The sequence below is a fragment of the Pyxicephalus adspersus genome, chromosome 1, assembly GCF_032062135.1.
Source record: "Pyxicephalus adspersus chromosome 1, UCB_Pads_2.0, whole genome shotgun sequence".
NCBI classification, from domain to species: Eukaryota; Metazoa; Chordata; class Amphibia; order Anura; family Pyxicephalidae; genus Pyxicephalus; species Pyxicephalus adspersus.
This window is the reverse complement of record NC_092858.1, coordinates 106,949,793-106,968,737: the sequence shown is the minus strand read 5'-3', so window position 1 is coordinate 106,968,737 and position 18,945 is coordinate 106,949,793. Positions and strand designations below refer to the sequence as shown.

The 18,945-nt window shown below is 39.6% G+C and overlaps 1 protein-coding gene across 3 annotated transcripts in view; it reads right to left on the bottom strand.

Annotated features, from left to right (window-relative positions):
- The window catches only part of SCUBE3 (signal peptide, CUB domain and EGF like domain containing 3), a 124,180-nt gene that overhangs the window by 74,920 nt on the left and 30,315 nt on the right, over window positions 1-18,945 (bottom strand). For all 3 annotated transcript variants that reach the window (XM_072422864.1, XM_072422833.1, XM_072422839.1), the window contains exons 2-3: window positions 12,777-12,899; window positions 5,949-6,074 (exon numbers count right to left, since the gene is read on the bottom strand). In XM_072422864.1, the coding sequence (XP_072278965.1) occupies window positions 5,949-6,074; window positions 12,777-12,899 (249 nt within the window). The remainder of the gene's footprint in view (window positions 1-5,948; window positions 6,075-12,776; window positions 12,900-18,945) is intronic.

Below are 18,945 nucleotides of genomic sequence, written 5' to 3'. Positions count from 1 at the left end.
ACACTGGGCCTGGCTTTGCTGGGCGTGGGGTGAGATCTCTCACTGGGGCTAATTTTCCGCTTACCAGCTGGCGCCGGCCCCGATGTTTAATGAGATTATTTTGGTTTATTCTGAAAGCTGTTGGGCTTTCAGTCCCTTTGGGACTGTTGGTGTACTTGCCAGGTACGATTGTTCCCTGTCCGCCTTGGAAGAGGCACAGGGACCAGCGGATGCTGAACACTCCCCTGTCGCTGACCAGCGACTGTTTCAGTTTGGTTTATTGTTTATGTTCTTGTATTTTTTCTATGTTCCCTCTTTACCCCTCTCTCCCTTTCATGGGGCGCCTCCATTGTCCACAATTGTATACTCAGGAGCCCATAGCTACCCCCTTTCCACTTACCTGGCAACATGGGAAGCCTTTGCTACATTCTTTTTGTAAAATACTTTAATAAAATTTTATCCCTCAATGTGCGGGGACTAAATTCTAACACTAAGAGGAAATTGGCATTTAGAGAATTTAAACGCCAGTCTGCAGATGTTATATTTTTGCAAGAGACGCATTTTGACAGCACAGGTACTATTTAATTTTGTCTCTAAATATTACCCTGGTGCTCATATGGCTAACTCTCCATCTAAAAAGCGTGCAGGGGTTGCAATTTTTAATACTCTTTTAAATTCTCCCTCATACGTTCTATTACTGACCCACAGGGCAGGTACATTATTCTACATGGTACCCTACAAGGGGTCCCTTTAACCATGTGCAACATTTATGCTCCTAATGCGGGGCAGTTTGTTTCGTACTAAAACACTAGCCCTTTTGGAAGAATTCACACATACTTATTTGATTGTCGGTGGAGGCTTTAATTTAATTTTCTCTATGTATACATCCCTTCCACCTCCTACTGTGCTGCAATGCTCCAAGTTTTTTAAGCAGCTTATGAGACGTCACCCGCTGTATGACAGCTAGCGAATTTAGCACCCTAAAAGTAAGCAATTTACTTTTTACTCCCCTCCTCATCAAACCCATACTCACATTGACTACCTATTCATCAATTTACCACTCCTGAGGAAGTGTTTCTGCTGATAATCCCCCTATTTTGTGGTCAGACCATGCCCCGATCACGTTGGAGGTTTTGTTTTCCCCCTCTAGGACTAGAGTATGTCACTGGCGGATGAATGATTTTCTTCTTAAAAACATGTACACCAAACTGTCTCTTACTGCTGGAATACAAAACTATTTTATCAAGAACAAGGGTTCAGTGGCGCACACGTCTACTCTCTGGGAGGCCCACAAGGCTGTTAGGGGCCAGTGTGTGGCCTTGAGCTCCCGCCTTAAAAGGGACTCCAACCTGCAGCATGTCTAAACGGTACAGCCACTACGGATTGCAGGGGAGAAGCTCTCTGATAGACCGTTACTGGGCCTCCAGGGAGGTGACTTCCCTCTGCTCCAAATTGAGGGCCCTGGAGCTGAGGAAGGTCAGCTGGATGATGCAGAGAACTAGACAGCTTTATTACCACAAAGGCAACAAGGCAGATACACTTCTGGCACGCAAACTGAGAGATATACATTCTAGTTCCTCCCTTATGGCCATTAAAGACGAGAAGGGGATATTAAGATATGACCGGTCCCAAATAGCTTCTCTGTTTGAACAATACTACACCCAACTATATCACACTGTGCACCAGGGGCAGAACTCCATGGGCTCAGCTTTACAAGCCACCATAAACACCTATTTAGCTGAAATGAATTTCCCCCAGTTGAAGACATAACACCTGGAGCAGCTTAATAGCCCTATTACTGAAGAGGAAATCTCCAAGGTTTTTTCTCATCTCCCTTCACATAATGCTCCTGGCCCAGATGGTTTGCCGTATTTATATTACAAAACCTTCTTGCCGAATTTACTTCGGCCTTACAAGGATCCGACGGATTGTACTAACTACAGACCCATTGCATTACTAAACTTGGATCTTAAAATTTACTCTGAGATTTTAGCAAACCGGCTCTCTAAATTTTTACCATTCTTTGTACACCGGGACCAAACGGGCTTCATGCCATACTGTCATGCTAGTGACAATACGCGCAGAGTAATTAATGTTATTGATATCCTCAACAAACGCAAAACTCCTTCACTCCTTGTCTTGAGTTTGGACTCGGAGAAGGCGTTTGACCGTCTCAGCTGGCCTTTCATGTTTACTACGCTTACTAAAATGGGGTTCTCAGGCCCCTCTAGGGGAGCAATTCGCTCCCTTTATAGTTGCCCCTCGGCCTCTGTCAAATTGCCTCATGACTCCTCTACAATGTTTTCCATCAAAAATGGGACGCGACAGTGGGATGCCCCCTTGCTCTTCGCCCTCAGTATTGAACCACTGGTGGAGAGAGTACGCTCTGATCCCAATATTCAGGGTGTTTCAGGGAAGGGATCCCCCTATAAAATGTCACTGTATGTGGATGTGATCCTTCTCACACTTACACAGCCCCTTACTACTCTCCCAAATTTGTGGTCCGAACTAAATACTTTTAGCATTGTTTCGGGTTATAAGGTCAATTCCTCAAAGACAGAAGCCATGCCTCTACATATACCACCCTTGCAACTCTCAGCATTACAGGATAGTTATTCCTTCATGTGGCGGGAACATTCTCTGAGTTACTTGGGAACTAAGATCACAGCTTCCTATAACCAACTGTACGCTAATAATTCCCCACTACTGTTTCATGAGATATACATTTTTTTGAATAAATGGAAAGGGCACTCACTGTCGCTTTTAGGACACATTGCGTCTGTGAAAATGATGCTCTTGCCCAAGCTTCCATATTTATTTGAAACTCTCCCAGTCAAGGTCCCGATTTTGACTTTGAAAAAGTTGCAGGCTGGTTTTCTGAATTTTATTTGGGCACACGAGTGACACAGATTATTCAGAACAGTGGTCTGTACACCCAAGAAATTGGGGGGTCTTGGGGCCCCATACCTGGTAAATATTATGTAGCAACTCACCTTCGCTACTTGCCTTTATGGACTATGTTATCCTCTCCCAGTGTATGCCGAGAATTGGAGGAAGTTTGGATTGCCCCACCTCACCCTAATGTGATGTTATAGAGCTCCTTCATGTCACGGATAGACACCTGCTTTCCCCGATGGTGTTTGTGAGAAATATATGAAGAGTGTATGAGACTAAGTATTGTCTCCCCTCCCAAGCCTCTCTACTTACATCCATTATACACACCCCTTCGCTACCCGATAGTTTAACTAGAAATATGTGGCTTCCGTGGAGGTAAAGGGGGCTGTTTCATATTAGGCATATTTTACACCCGGTGGAGAAAAGACTACTCTCCTTTCAGGAGTTACAAGACAAATTTGACCTCCCACAAACCTCCTTTTTTGCATACATGCAGATAAGGTATTATGTCCTTTCCCTTCAACAATCGCCCAAATTTACTACACTCACCCCTTTTGAAAGAATTTATGCCACCGGTCCTCATGCCAAAGGTCTCATTTCCTCCATTTATCACCTTCTCTATGTGTTTGCACAGGGGTCTTCTGGCAAATTTTCCTATATGGGCACCTGGGAAGCCATTTTGGGCTGTGCCCTAGACGGAGATAAATGGTCCAAACTCTGGAAGGTGGCCAATAAAAGCTCCATATGCACACTTTACAAAGAAAACTTGTACAAAATTTTGTTTCGGTGCTATCACACACCGAATATGCTGCACAGGCTGTTCCCAGCTGCAGATCCTCTTTGCTGGAAATGTGGATCCCACCATGGGACACTGGAGCACATTTTTTGGTTCTGTCCTACTATTTATAGCTATTGGGACAGGGTTAATATGCTAATCACAGAAGTGACCCAGCAGCGGTTCTCCCTTGACTCACTCCACCATCTACTGGGATTGCTCTTCACGGGCCCCCCCAAACCCACATCTAAGCTTATCACACATATTTTGGTAGTGGCCCACACTTTAATCCAGATTATACTGTTTGGTTTTTATTTTGCTGCTATTTTTTAAAATGTTTTTGTATGATCCTTTTTGATGTACTGTTAATTATCTGGTATACTGTACAATGTGTTTATTATATCTTGTCCTTTCTCTGTTTTTTCTGTTATTGTTTATGAAAATTCCTAATAAAAATCCAGTTTCAAAAAAAAAAAAAAAAGAAAAAGCTGGATGTTTGTCTAGAACTACAGAATATAACTGGATAGTAAGGATTTAAAGCAAAGATAACAGAGACTGTTGATCATCCGATTGCATCATGGAATCAGGAAGGATTTTTTTTTTCCCCTGTTGAAGCAAAATGTACCAGGGTTTTTTTTGCCTTCCTCTGGACCAACTATGTCTTATAGGGTTTTATATCTGGGATATGTTTATTTCCCTAGTGGTTGAACTTGATGGACTTATGTCTTTTTTCAACCTAACCTACTATGTAACTATCACACAATTGTTAAATTGGCAAGAAATTACTGATTTAGACATTTACCACGGTTTATTTCCCCCTTACAGAAAAATAAAAAAATTACCATGGCAAATGAAAACTGACCATTAAACTGCTATGACATTTTATGGCTTTGCAAATGTTTTTCAAGGTATTTTTCCCTTTACAGAAAAAGGAAATGTCTAAGCGATCTGATTACTATGGTTAATGTGGTTATTAAGGAACATATCATGGTATTTCTTCATAAGAAACAATTTGTGGTTATCAACAGCTCTAAGTCTGCATTTTAGTAATATATTAATATACCAGAAAGCCCAAATCCTGCATAACCCAACATCTTCCACACCGTAGTTATTGGTGATCCATGAATGCAATAAATCTGATGAATCTGATATTTTAGGTCACTCACATACTGCTTATTTAAATAAAAAAATAATGGGTAATGGGTACCTATACATGAATGTCACATATGTCATGTGTCCAGTATTATGTAAAAAGACGGCCTTTCTGTCAATTACCTAGATCTGTTCACCTAAGATATAAGGTCCTCCAGTGAGGCCCAGCAATAAATGCACATCTTAACAGAAAAAACAAAAGTGTATTGTATTATTAGCTTACAAGTAGTGCTGATGTTTAGTTTTAGATTGAACACCCAATATTATGTTTGTTTTTAAAACAGCCAAACAAACCTATTGTTTAAGCTAATTTTAGTTAGCCCATTCACTATTCAAAATGGGCAGTCACTGCCTACTGTATGTATTACCAACAGGGATTGCCGATAGGATTACTGTGCCATACTTACAAACTTGTACTAATGAGAAATATCAGGATAGAAATCCCATGGTCAATAAAAACATTGGGCAGGGTTCTCCTTGGCTATTAGTTGTTGACATAATGGTAATAAATGGTTTACAAAATCTGTAGTGGTCTTTTTTTTATGTTTTTACAAGTTACTGTACATACATTTACACCATATAGTTTACCTGCCAAAGAATGTAGGAGGGGGGTATCACAGCTCAACCACAGCTGGGAGATGGCATTGCTTCTTTTTTTTTTTTTTAAAGTTAGGAAATGGAGAAGTTCCCACTATGGCCTGCTGATTGCAAAGTGAAAAACAAGGGACTAAAAAGGTGATCTCTCATTCCCCCACTCCTGTGAGTTGGTTCTTTGTCAACGCATGACCACACTCTCCTATCTATGTCTTAGGCTGTATTCATATGTCAGATAATCATCACCCAATATAAATAGTTGTTCTCATCTCAGGTGAGAACCTGACATGTGTACAGCAGTTACTGGATGCTGTTCAACAATCTGCCATGAGCAGATCAATTACCAACGATCACAAACAATTGCTGAACATGTCAATGGAGGGAAGCCCCCCTTCTCCATAGAGCAGCACTGTGCTCATTAGTTCATCCAGCCCCCTCCTGTTCAGCAGTAAATTAATTGAAAACTACATTTAAGAATGCATTTATAAATATACAGTAAATAAGTAAAAATAGATTTACCGTAGATATTGTTTATCAGTAAATTTTACTTTACCTAAACAGTTGTGCCCATCATGTGCCAATCGAAATCCATCATAACATGTACATCTGTAGTTACCAGGTATGTTCACACACTCATGTACACATCCTGCATTATCCTCCCGTTCACATTCATCTACATCTGGGGAAAAAAAAAACAAAAGTACTATTTATTAGAAATATATTACAAATACATTTACAGAACTAACCCTTAAATGTAAAATTTAGGTAAACATACAAGATAATGCCATATAGTAGTATGTCCTTACTATGACGGTGATATTAGAAACTAAAAACAAAGCATATAACATACAGAATAGATGGATAACTGTATCATTGCAATTACCCATCATGCCAGGAACTGGTCTGAATTCCGTGCAAGGCCAGCAAATTCCTTTGTTGTTTTAGCAGGACAATTGTCAGTAGACAAGAGATCTTGAACCCGCCATACAAATATTTGGTTGAATTCTGTTGTGAGCTCATTTTCCATCAAGTTCATTTTGCAAACTGATAAAAAATACTTACATACATTTTTTAATCAACCTGCCACTCCTTCAGTTGAGTGTCCCCACAGATATATACCCAATGACATGGTCAGACCATGCTCCTATCTCCTTGAAGTTTTGTATCTCCTCGGCTCCCAGGGTGTGCCACTGGCACCTCAATGATTACCTCCTCAAACAGGAGTCTAACATTGTCTCCATTTCCTCTGCTCTGGAATGATATTTCCAGGAAAACAAGGGTTCAGTCTCGGCCGTCTCCGCCCTGTGGGAAGCCCATTGCTTTGGCCACTTGCCTCAAAAAGAACAGGGAGGCCCAGATTGTTATCCTATTGCACTCCATGGGAACAGCAGAGCGAGAACTCCCTACACCGTCCTACTTTATTCAAACTGCGTAGAATTACAGCTGAAGGGACTAGACATAAAGAAGTTCAGCTGGGCCATGACGCGTACTAAACAGACAAACTATTATCAAGGGAATAAGGCAGACACCCTGCTAGCAAAAAACTGAGCAAAACTAGTGCTAAAGCCTCCACTTTTGCTATCAAGGATGATAGAGACCCCACACACTATGACCCCACTAGAATAGCATCTCTCTTTGATACCTACTACCAAAACCTGTACTCCAAAGTGGAGCAAATGACACAAATGAAGGCACCCAAGTGCCTTCATTTGTGTCTTTTTATATCTGCTATGGTCTTTTTATATATGCTTGGTCTAAAAAATTACTTCAAAACAGAGCTTTATAGACCTCTATTGAACCTGGTAATATTTGCATTTGTTTTTCTGAAACTGTTACTGTGCAAATTAATTGATCAAAACTATACATCTAGAATTATTTTTTATAGTTATCATTAGTTTAAGCTCTCTTCTACTCATGGGGTTTTATTTATTAAAGGGTTTAGGTTGTTGAGTTAGTACAGAAAAGTATTTCACTAAGCTTAGAAAATATTCTAAGCTTAGTGAATGTAGTAAAATTCTCCTAGGAAAGAATACCCAAATACACATGACTGGAAGGTTAAGGCAGCGAAAGTTCACCTCTTTTAGTAGGATTAGAAAATTATACCTTTCAGATTATTATTTCACTTTGCTAAGTGAACAATTTAACTGCCTTTAGTGAATCAACCAGCTTGCTGGCATGCTGCTGTATTTTTACCCAATGTCACATTATTATTATTATTATTAATATTATTAATAACAATAAAAAATGCCAAGACATGGTGAGGACCCTGCTCAGAGGAGCTTACAATCTGCAGCGAAAGGCGTGTCTTGGTGAACTCTCCAAAGATCCACAGGGCCCTGGCCTGCTCTGTCTTGCAGACCAGGGAAGATGGCACAATCCTAGGGTGACCTGGGAGCTAGCTCCCCTGACAGTGACTGGGAGATGAAGTCCTTGTGTCTTTTTGGGGATTTCGGTGCAGGACCCAGAAACAATGAAAGCATTACTGAGTTTCAACAAAAAGTGGTGGAGCCATTGCTACTAAATAAAAAGGAAGAAAAGAAGCTATCTTCAATGCAATTAACCGTAAGGAAAAAGCAAGTGGAGTATAATCTGGCTTATGGCAAGAAGTGTAAAAGTGCAGCTGCTGGAAATAAAGCTGTAAGGGAGAAAAACTCTTTTGAAGATCCAAGATGGCCGCACAGCTGAGCAACATGTGTAGGATAGTGTTTGTGGAACAACAAGCATGCTGGCATTAAAGGGTGGCAAACTGCAGTTTGTGCAACAGACTAATGTGTGTTTGCAGCAAGACAAACTTTGCTTCTAGGTGGGAGAGCGCACAGCAATGCTGAAGACTCTGATCAGGGAGCAGGCAAAATTCATTGCTAGATCTACAAGGACAATGGAGCTTGTCCCCTTCCCCAGTGTTCAGAATTCAACTTCTGCTGAGGAGGTCGGGGTTGCCCAAGGAGGAGAAAAAGCAAACCTGGAAGCCTGCGATAACAACAATGGATCACAGCCAAGCAGGAGGATTCTGCAGGAAACCCCAGCTGATGCTCTGTTTTCTGAGGATTGTGTGGTTCCTGAAACTGCACCCCTTCAATGTCTTCTACTGCTGTTGTGTCTGCTGAGACTTGTATTACCACATAGCCTATGGACAGTGCTGTACCTGCTGTGATTTGTAGTCCTGTGGAACCTATGGACAGTGCTGTACCTGCTGTGATTTGTAGTCCTGTGGAACCCATGGACAGTGCTGTACCTGCTGTGATTTGTAGTCCTGTGGAACCCATGGACAGTGCTGTGGCTGCTGTTGCTTGTAGTCCCATAGAGACTATGGACAGTACTGTGTCTACTGCTGCTGTGGACTCTGCGGCTACAGTGCCCTCTCCTGTTACTTCTCCCTCTGCTGGAATGAACTGTAAGTCCAGTGTCATGGATCCTTCTGTTTCTGCTATTAACAAAACATTGATTGAGCCCTTGGGCACAAAGAAATTTTTGAATGTTGTTTCTCTGGACAATACGAACACGCCAAACAAAAAGTCTGTGTATTCGAAGGGGCTAGGAACCTGTCCAATGAAATATCACAATGAGTCATCCGGTGTCTGGGGATAGAGGACACTACTCCAAAATCCTATTTTCAAGCAACCACTGGGAAACTAAGATACTCTGCCTCTAGTATTCCTGGGGGTCATTATTCATAATTTAAAAGGTCATTACAAAGGACAAGGGGGCACTCTCTGCATCTGGAGGAATAGAAGTTTAAGCTCCGGATAAGGAAGGGATTCTTCACTGTGAAAATGTGGAATAAGCTCACTCAGGAAGTAATTTCAGCAACTACTAGAGATTTTTTTAAGAAAAAACTGGATGCTTTTCTAGAAGCACAGAATATAACTGGGTATTAAGGATTTAAAGTAAAGATAGCAAAGACCGTTGATTAGGGAACATCCGATTGCCTCATGGAATTCAGGAAGGAAATTTTTCCCCTGTAGAAGCAAATTGTACCAGGGGTTATTTTTGCCTTCCTGTGGACCAACTATGACCATAGGATTTTATATCTGGGATATGTTTTTCGCTAGTGGTTGAACTTGATGGACTTATGTCTTTTTTTCAACCTGACCCCTACTGTTTAACTATGTATATAAATATATATATAAATATGTAAATAGTTGAGTGGATGTACCACTAGAAAGTATATAGTAGATTTAATTTTGAAGATGGGTTTTTCATGTAACAATATTTATGCATTATTAAGTCCTATAGGTCTGGGGCAATATGACCTTTGATTTGTAAGACCAGAAAGCCTAGAGTTATTCTATGAGAGATAAATGAAGCTTTCTATAAAGAATCCAGAGAGTGGGAGGGATTGGTACCCAGGAGTGCCTAAAGACAGCCCTTTATTAAGAACATCACCATACTGGTGAAAAATGGGAATTTGGGGAGGTTATGATCCCCCAAGAAAGATCTTGGATGAGCAGGATATATGGACAGGAGCATGGACGACCACCAATAAATTAAATTTTTTTGGTAATTTTATCCAACATATACCATACTCAGCATTTATTGGCATGGGCCGGATGGTTGTGTTTTACCCTGGCCAGCAAAAGCTTTGACACAGCTGTGATACAAAAGCTGTGTGGTAAAAAGGTCATTTTGCCGTTTCCTGTACTGAACTACTTTTACAACAAATATCCAAAGGCAATGCACAGTGTGGAGCCAAAAGTTTGTGAATTTTTTAAAAATAGAACAGGAGGGTGGCAAAAAAAGTTCAGTTCAGGTAGCTGCAAAGTCTATTGAAGTCAAGCCTGAGGTTTTCCCTTCTATGGTGGGTGGGGTCAAGTATTTTGTTCAGGAGTCTAGGATGAATGTATGTTTGTCTTCCTTTGAGGTCAATCCTGATACTCACCCCTGTATGTCTGTCTGAGAAGTGTCCATCCCCTTCTGTGTCTGATGTATCAGAATGTGTAGCTATGGGTCCCCCCAAAGGGTAAAAGGGTGGGTAATAAGAGTGACACTAAGGGTACTTCACAAGTTTCCTGGAGATCAACTAGAGTGGCAGGAAGGGAAATGGGGGGGTTAAGGGAAGCCAGATTCGGGAGGGTCCTAAATTTCTAAAGAAAATAGGAAAAGAAAAAGAGTGGCAGGAAGAAGAGTGTCAGCTTTGGTGGAGGTGTCAGTTGAGAATAGTTTTGGGGTGTTATCAGATGATGAGGGTGGGTCAGAGATTTAATCTATTGAAGAATCAGAATGTACACTAAAAAGGTCAGGGTCCATAGGTAGTTTGGAAAGGGGCAAGGTCAAGAAGCAGCTACTCCAATCATCCTGATGGCGGTGCCTGCTCCATTAAAGGTGGCAATCATTAGTGTGGCCAGCATCAAATCTGTAGGTGTTTGTGACATGGCCTTTTCTTTTGCTCTGTAAGTTTGATGCTGACATATTGTTTTTGCAGGAGACCCGGCTCAGTTCTCTGGCTGATATCCATCTGACAAAGAGGGAGTGGAGGTGCTGACCTTCGTTCTTGTCTCTTGCAAGCGATTTTTACAAGGAAGTTGCGGTTCTTTTTAAAACCAATAAGGTAACTTGTCAGTGGATTATTGAAGTAGAAATGGGGAGTTGTATGGTCATGGACGCCTTGGTGGAGGGGCAGAACCTGCACATTGTAAACATCTATGGGCCTCAGACAAAATGGGTCCTCTTCAAAAAGGTTAAGCTCTTACTTTTCACTTCCCAGCATATTATCTTTGGAGTTGATTTTAACACTAATATTAGGCCAAAAGACAGAACAGGTTTCAGAGACAAGCTGGAATGTAATTAACTTTTATTTATGGGATGGTTAGATGGGCAGGACTGATGAATGCGCACTCAGTGCTACTCAGGAAACACAGGGTTCAGGTTTAGGCAAGGGACTAGTGAGAGGAGGATAGTTTATTAAAAAAGAATTGCGCTTTTTTGGGCCCTGGGGTTCATGGAGTGGAGTTCTCTGACCACTTTATGCTATCTGTGACTCTGAATGCTTCACATACTCTGTTCAGAGGGAGGGGTATCTGGAAACTTAATTCAGAATTTTTGGAAGAAGAGAGTGTTAAACAATCCTTTAAAGATTTCTTTTAGGCACAAGTATCAGTCCTGGACCTGTGAAGCAGCAAGTCTGAGTGGTGGGACCTTGGTAAAAGCAGGATTGGTGGCAGAGATTCCGCAGAAGGCTTGACCACTTGTCCAAATGTTTTTTTTCCACCCCAGGTTTGGGAAATGTTTCACATTCTGCTGTGAATTTAACATGGCCAATCACAACAGAAGATGTGTGTCATGCTGACCACCAGGAACATTTATTGATAGGCTAAAGGTCCTCTATGAGGTGACAGAAAGCTTTCCACTTCTGAATAGCTGGATTGGTAAATTTTTTTGAAGCTCGGGTATGTAACAATGTTGCCTACTAAGTTCCCTGCTATACGTGTTCACAATTGACCCCTTCATTTGAAGGTTAGACTGTGGACTGGGTTCCTTGGGCATTGCTGATGAGCCCTCTTTGAGATTAATCGCTAATACCAATGATGTATCTGTGATTATCACTGGGACAAATGAGGTGCGAGTGGTAGACTCAGAGATTGAACAGTATGCAGAGGCCTCGGGTTTGAAGATTAACTGTGACAAGTGTGAAGTTTTCTGGATGGGTAGGGAAGGTGAAAGTTTTGATCTCTGATTCCTTCCCAGAACCGAAGGAGGAAGTAAAAAGTTTGGGGATTGATTTGGGCCAGGTGATTATAACCTGCTAAATTGTAAAATGTGATACAAAGAAAGGATTGATCTGATCAAAACTTACCTGGTTCTATATTCTTGTATGTCAACTTTATCTGTCTTTTGCCAGCTTCCCTTTACACTAGAATATACAGCGGCTTCTTCCAGACTTTCTTGGAAAACAGAATGAACCTGGAGAAGCAGAATGTGACCTACCTATCAGGGAGAGAGTGGCCTAGGTATGGTCAACTCAGTATTATTCTTATCTCTGCTCTTTATTAAGTTTAATTTTGTTAACATGCTTGCAGAGAACCCACCTAGATGGGTGGGAAATTACCAGTCCTGGTTCAAGCCTTGGTTGCGTGATTGGGAAACTGGGGGGAATGTGAAAAAGCCAAGGATCCAGCAGAACGGGCTTCTGGCTTTTGTTACTTGTCAGAAATACTGAAGCAATGGCAGATAATCAGAGGGCTGAAATTAAATAATGTTGAAAGGATTCCCATAAAGTTTAATGATCTCACTAATGCATAACAGTTAGCAGTGGCCACACACACCTAATTTATTAATGAGTATATTGCTTTTGTTGAAGTACAGGTATGTATTAAAATACTACTGAATACAATGGAACCTCATAATTTATACACTGTTGATGTTTAGTCATTTCAAAATGTACCTTTGCAGTGCTTTCCATCCCCGGTGTATCCAGACTTGCATATGCATTTGTATGACCGAGGAGTGTTTTGGCAGATGGCATCAATGTGACATCCGTCTGTTCCTTCCACACATTCGTCAACATCTAAAAGAAGTAACAGCGCATTACATCATAATAAAAACAGCTATGTGAAAGGGCTGTATGATGACTTGTTTTCCTCGTCCTATATGCTTTGTGATTTCAGAAATACCTGGGAATAGATACCTATATGGTATATAGACTATAATCAGTTATAGCAGCATATTGTGTTATTTTTCCTATACATACAGTGCTAAACAATTTGAAAATACACAGAAAGGTAGCAAAGCTTCAAGAAGAAAAAGAACTAAGGCACTAAAAGGATTTTAAATACAGATTATTTATAAGTATTGTGTGTTTGGAAAGCCAATGTATGGTGCGAATTAGATTTAACGTATCTGGACTAAGTTTCCTCTTCTGCAGGACATGAATCTCAAAGAAGAAAGCACATGGTGGGATGTATACATTATTATCAAGGGATCTTTATTTAAGTTTGCTATATCATTCAGAGAAGAAAAAATCAGCAGGGGATATTGAACACAATTCCCAATGTGATAGATAGTAGCAAATTCCTTTTCTGTAAATGTGCAGTATCCCAGCTTTATTGAAAATAACAGTACATGAAATTCCAGGCTCTAGGGGTAATATGAGTACCAAAACTTCCTGGCTCTGTTTGTATCAATAGAAGTTTACTTTAGTGATAATATTAGTGTCCAGTATTCTTAATTCCTTTTGAAATTGGGTTCTATGTATTGGATTATAGAGGTAATAATACTTTAATTTTCTTTCTCCAGTGGTAAAAATTAAACTAAAATTCCTACAATATACTCACATCGTCAGTGGTAATAGTGTCCAAACACAGTAGCTCCGATATCAAAAATAGTGCCAATAAATAAATGTGTTCCCCACTGGATCTGAGCCTAACATTGCCTACTATGTCTGGCTCCTTTGCTAATAGTGCCCATTATTGCTGGAAGTTAAATTTTATATTACTTTTCTTTACTCAGCAATGTCTAAACCAAAAATTGATAAATATCTCAAATGTTCATAGTAATAACATTTCTTGAACCCATTGTATTATTTCAATCAAATCTTTGCAAAGCTGACAAGGGCCATACAGGTGTTAAATATAGGTCTCTGTTTGAAACCACATTGGGTCTTTGATATTGCAGGCTTGAAGCATAAAGTTTCCTGTTTCATGAGTAATTTTGCTTAAGGGCAAAAAAAAATGATAAATAAAAAAATGGATTTTATGCCTAATTAAAAAAAAGAATCACACAACCTTTTAATCTAAAATGCATATGCATTTTGCCATGGCAATTGTTACTTTCAGCTATTTGACTGCTATTGTCATTATAAGCCAAATAATTTTCCTTACAATTTAGTGAACTAATAACTGTTTGCTTATACCATTTGTGTATAAAACTTTGTGGGCTCCCTGTAGGTGCAGCAGGTCTGCTGATGACACCAACAGTTCACTAAAGATGGACATGGTAAACTGTTATATGGTACAAATATGTTGTTTTTGGAAGATTTAAAATTATTTAAAGTATCATATTATGACTGTGGAGTGGATCTCAGACCATTATGAACATTTTCCAGTCTACTGTCACTATTAAAGGTCATTTTAATTTTTCATTGTTTTGGAAGACACTGAAGATACTGATTTACTAAAGGAACATAGACTGTATATTTAGTGTGCAAAGTGAATGTTCAGTTAACTTAGTGTTTAAAAAAAAGCTGTGTTTACTGCAATCATCCTAACGTGCACATACAATGCTTAGTGCTTTCTAATTTCTCTCACACATGATTAGGTATTATTAATTAATAGTATTTATTTAGCGCCAACATATTACACAGCACTGTACATTAAATAGGGGATTCAAAATAAACACAGATTTACCTAATTCACTAGGTGAATATGCATACTATGCAATATGAACCGTCTCTATTCCTTTAGTAAATCATCCCCAACATCTTTTACACTGGTTTAACAACTGTTCTTTTTTCTTTATATCACTTTTTGTTAAAGGACAGTGAGGTTGTAGTCATGGAGTAATCTTTTTGACAAATGGCTGGATACAAAGCATAAATAAACATATATAGATTACAGCAGTTATGAAAAAAAATCACCCCTTCAAAATAGCCACATTATTTTGTTTTGCAGCTTGAAATGAAGAATCACACTAAAAAATAATTTTTCCATCTGTATTTACTCGTAAAACATCCAAGTTATAATCATAACATCCAAGATATAATAGCTTCTCCATTGCACACTAAGCTACCTAATTGACATTTGTCTGTGATCACATGTAATTATTTTGATTAGTTCAGCATTAAAAATGGCTATTACTGGAGTGTTCCAGTTCTTGGTAGTGAAACTGAAGGCAAACAATAAACTGTAGGTGGTGAGGCACTGCCAATAGAGCTTTTAGATAGTTGTGGACAGGCACAAGTCAGGAAATGGATACCAAGTCAACCCACAAGTGCACTATAAAGTCTATAATCAAGGGATAGAAATGATTTACTTCTACTAGGACCTTTCCCAGATTAGGCCATCCCACCAAACTGGATGGAAGAAAACTGGATCAGGGAGGCTACCTAGAGGGTTATGACAACTTTGAAGCAAAAAAAAATAAATATAATTATATTAATAATATGTAATGAATATAAATTAAAAAAAAACTTGCTACTCTGCCACAAAGTTGTCAATAGGAACAAGGTCCACTTTCGAACATGACAATGACAGCACATCAACAAACTGACCACAGTGGCTGAAGGAAAAGGTGAATGTCCCTGCATTGGCTATTCAGAGCCAATATTCTTAACCCCCCCAGCGTTTTGAATTTGAATTCTGTCAGTTTTTTGATGCAAAAAGTGATCCTAACTTTTTTGCATTGAGATTACTCGGTAATCTGCTTTTAAATTTCCCGCCCGGCTACGCCCCCTAATTCAAAAACTTCCCGGCATCACAGCGGGACCATTAGATCACCGCTGAATCGCGAGGCAAGGGTAAGGGGGGCTAAAGTTACCCCGAGTGTGACTCGGGATTACCGCTTTTTGCAAGTAAAATCCACCCTGAGTTACACTCACATAACTTATATTAATGCGATTACTGTGGCCTGGATTTGTATAGGCTATTCATTTACACGCAAGATAGTGTTGTCAGAGGTTGTGCACTGCTCTGCGTAGTGGATAAACAGAATATATTTTTCTACTTACACATGTGCCTAAACAACCCCGATTCATTTTGTTATATCTGTGGCAGTTTCACCATTCCCAGTCAAAGGGCGAACATCAGCACATTTGTAAAGCAAGCCTATTTGGCATATTTCAAAGTTAAACTTGGTGATCAAGATAAATCTTGGGCCCCTCATAAGGTGTGCAAACAGTGTGTCGAGGGTTTAGGGATGTGAACAAAGGGAAAATGTCATAAGATGGCATTTGGTGTACCTATGGTTTGGCGAGAACCAGGAGATCATTTCAGTGACTGTTACTTCTGTATAGTAAAAACTTAAGGATAACACAAGAAAAATAAATGTTACATAGAGTATCCTAGTCTACCATCGGCTATACGCCCAGTGGTTCATTCAGATTAAATCCCAGTGCCGGTTTACGTTACACTACCCTCTCTTGAAGAACATGATTATGGTGATGAACTAGGTGACAACAATGATGAAGAGATTGAAATTGAAGAGGACTCTGTTCATAAGGGATTTGATCAGCATGAGTTGAGTGATTTGGCACGTGAATTGGGACTATCAAAGAAGGCTGCAGAACTCCTAGCATCACGACTGCGTGGGAAAAACTTACTTGAAAAAGGAACAAAGGTATCATACTTTCAAACCAAAGAATTAATTAGAACTGACAGTGGCTTTGTGTATTACCATAACATACCTGGTTTAATGGAGGAATTGGGAATTCCAATTCATAACTCGACTGAATGGCGACTATTCATCGATAGCTCAAAGCGGAGCTTAAAGTGTGTCCTCCTTCACAATGGCAATATATTTGGGTCAGTCCAAATTGGTCATTCAGTTTCTCCTTGTGAAGAATATGCAGACATAAGGATAGTTATTGAGTTGTTGCAATATCACCAACACAATTTGGTCATCTGTGTTGACCTTAAAATGGTATGCTTCCTTCTTGGTCAGCAACGCGGATACACCAAGTATCCCTGTTATCTGTGCATGTGGGACAGCAGAACCCGTGAGAGGCATTGGCTGGAAAGGAATTGACCTCCACGATCTGCCCTAAAACCAGGTGATCCAAACATTCTACATGGGCCACTTGTTGATAAAAGAATATTATATTCCAGCCTCTGCACATGAAACTGGGTCTGATGAAGCAGTTCACTTTGCCAACTGAAAGAGACTGTTTCAAGTACCTCATTTTGGCATTTCCTAGCCCGTCATTTGAAAAACTAAAGGCAGGTGTGTTTGATGGTACACAGATTCAGCAGCTCATCAAAGATGAACATTTCATCAGGACAATGTCAGAAGTCGAAAAGAATGCTTGGTTATCATTCAAAGCCATTGTCAGAGACTTTCTTGAAAACACACGAGCAAATATTTACAGATATTGTCCAGAAACTCTTAGAGAGCTATAAAATGCTTGGTTGCAATATGAGCATCAAGGTGCATTTTCTGCATAGCCATCTTTCTATCTTTCCGAAAAACCTTGGTGCAGTCAGTGATGAGCAAGGTGAACGATTCCACCAAGATCTGAAGGTCATGGAAGGAGAGTATCAGGGTAGATGGGATGTACATATGATGGTTGACTAATGTTGGAGCATCCGGCGGGATTGTCCTAACACTGAATACTCCAGGAAAAGCTATAAGAGTAAATTTTTACCTTAACTGCTTACCTAATTAATTTTCAAATGTTTTACTGTAAAAAAAAAAGTCATAGAGCAACAGTAAATCCTTTGTATGAACCGAAGAAATTGAAATAAACAGTACATTCAAGTGTTTTTTTTTTTTTTATTGTATGTAACATTTGTATGTTTTTTGACAAAAATGGAGGATACCCTGTATCATAAAAACTGGATGTAATGCAAAAAACTGGGTTTTCTGGATTCACCACCCAAAAATTAGTAAAAAAACAAATGTGTAGAATCTAACTCAACAAAACATGTGTTCCCAGTGTAAATATTGTTATAGTTTACACAACGATAACTGAACACTAAAATTACTTTTTTTAAATAACACATGACTTGGCATATACACCATCTAAGTGATCGACGTGGTAAATATTGCAAATATGCAAATGATAAGAGCACCTTACTTGGTCCAACTTGCTGCCTATTACAAAGAAATTAAGTTGCATTAATGCTTTTAATCAATCTTATAATCTACGAAGACAGATGGTGTATTTAGTATACAGAGCCTGATTAAATAGCTTTCTGCTCCAGTTCCTTCCAGTCTGATGTTTCATTCACTAAATACATAATGTCAAAACATTTGAATGTTTTTTTCCAACCTGTGCCTATTATTACTGATTGAAGATAGGTTTCGGGACTTGTTCAGATAGATAGACATTGTGGCCCTGATTCACTAAGCAAAATCGGAGGCTCGGTCGCACATTCGTATGCGCGATCCAAAATCGGAAGCTGTCGCGCAATTCACCTACTTAATGAGCTCGCTGCTGGAGCCGTGCATCCCCGGCAGTTTTACACTGGCGAGCTTGCATTAAAAGTCACTGTTCCCCTAAAAAAGCATTCTTTCTAATGGCACACATATTACCCTTAGCCCTAAAAAAATATTTGTGCTGTTCAAATGTTTAAAACATCTAAATGCGCTAGGAAAAAAGAATATTTTAAAATGACTTATTTCTTTCCTGTTGGGCAAGAGTTAACTGAGTTCAGCTCCTCTACATAGGAGCCTATCTGAAGGCTTACGATGCCGCCTGAGAAGCCGCCTGCGGGTGACTTTCCGCGTGCGAAGCCTCGGCTTTGCCATCGAACTAGATTTTCCCACAAAAGTCACAAGCACACACACATTCTTGTTTGCTTCTTATAGATATATATGTGTGTGTGTGTATATGCTTCTTATAGATATATATGTGTGTGTGTATATATATATATATATATATATATATATATATATATATA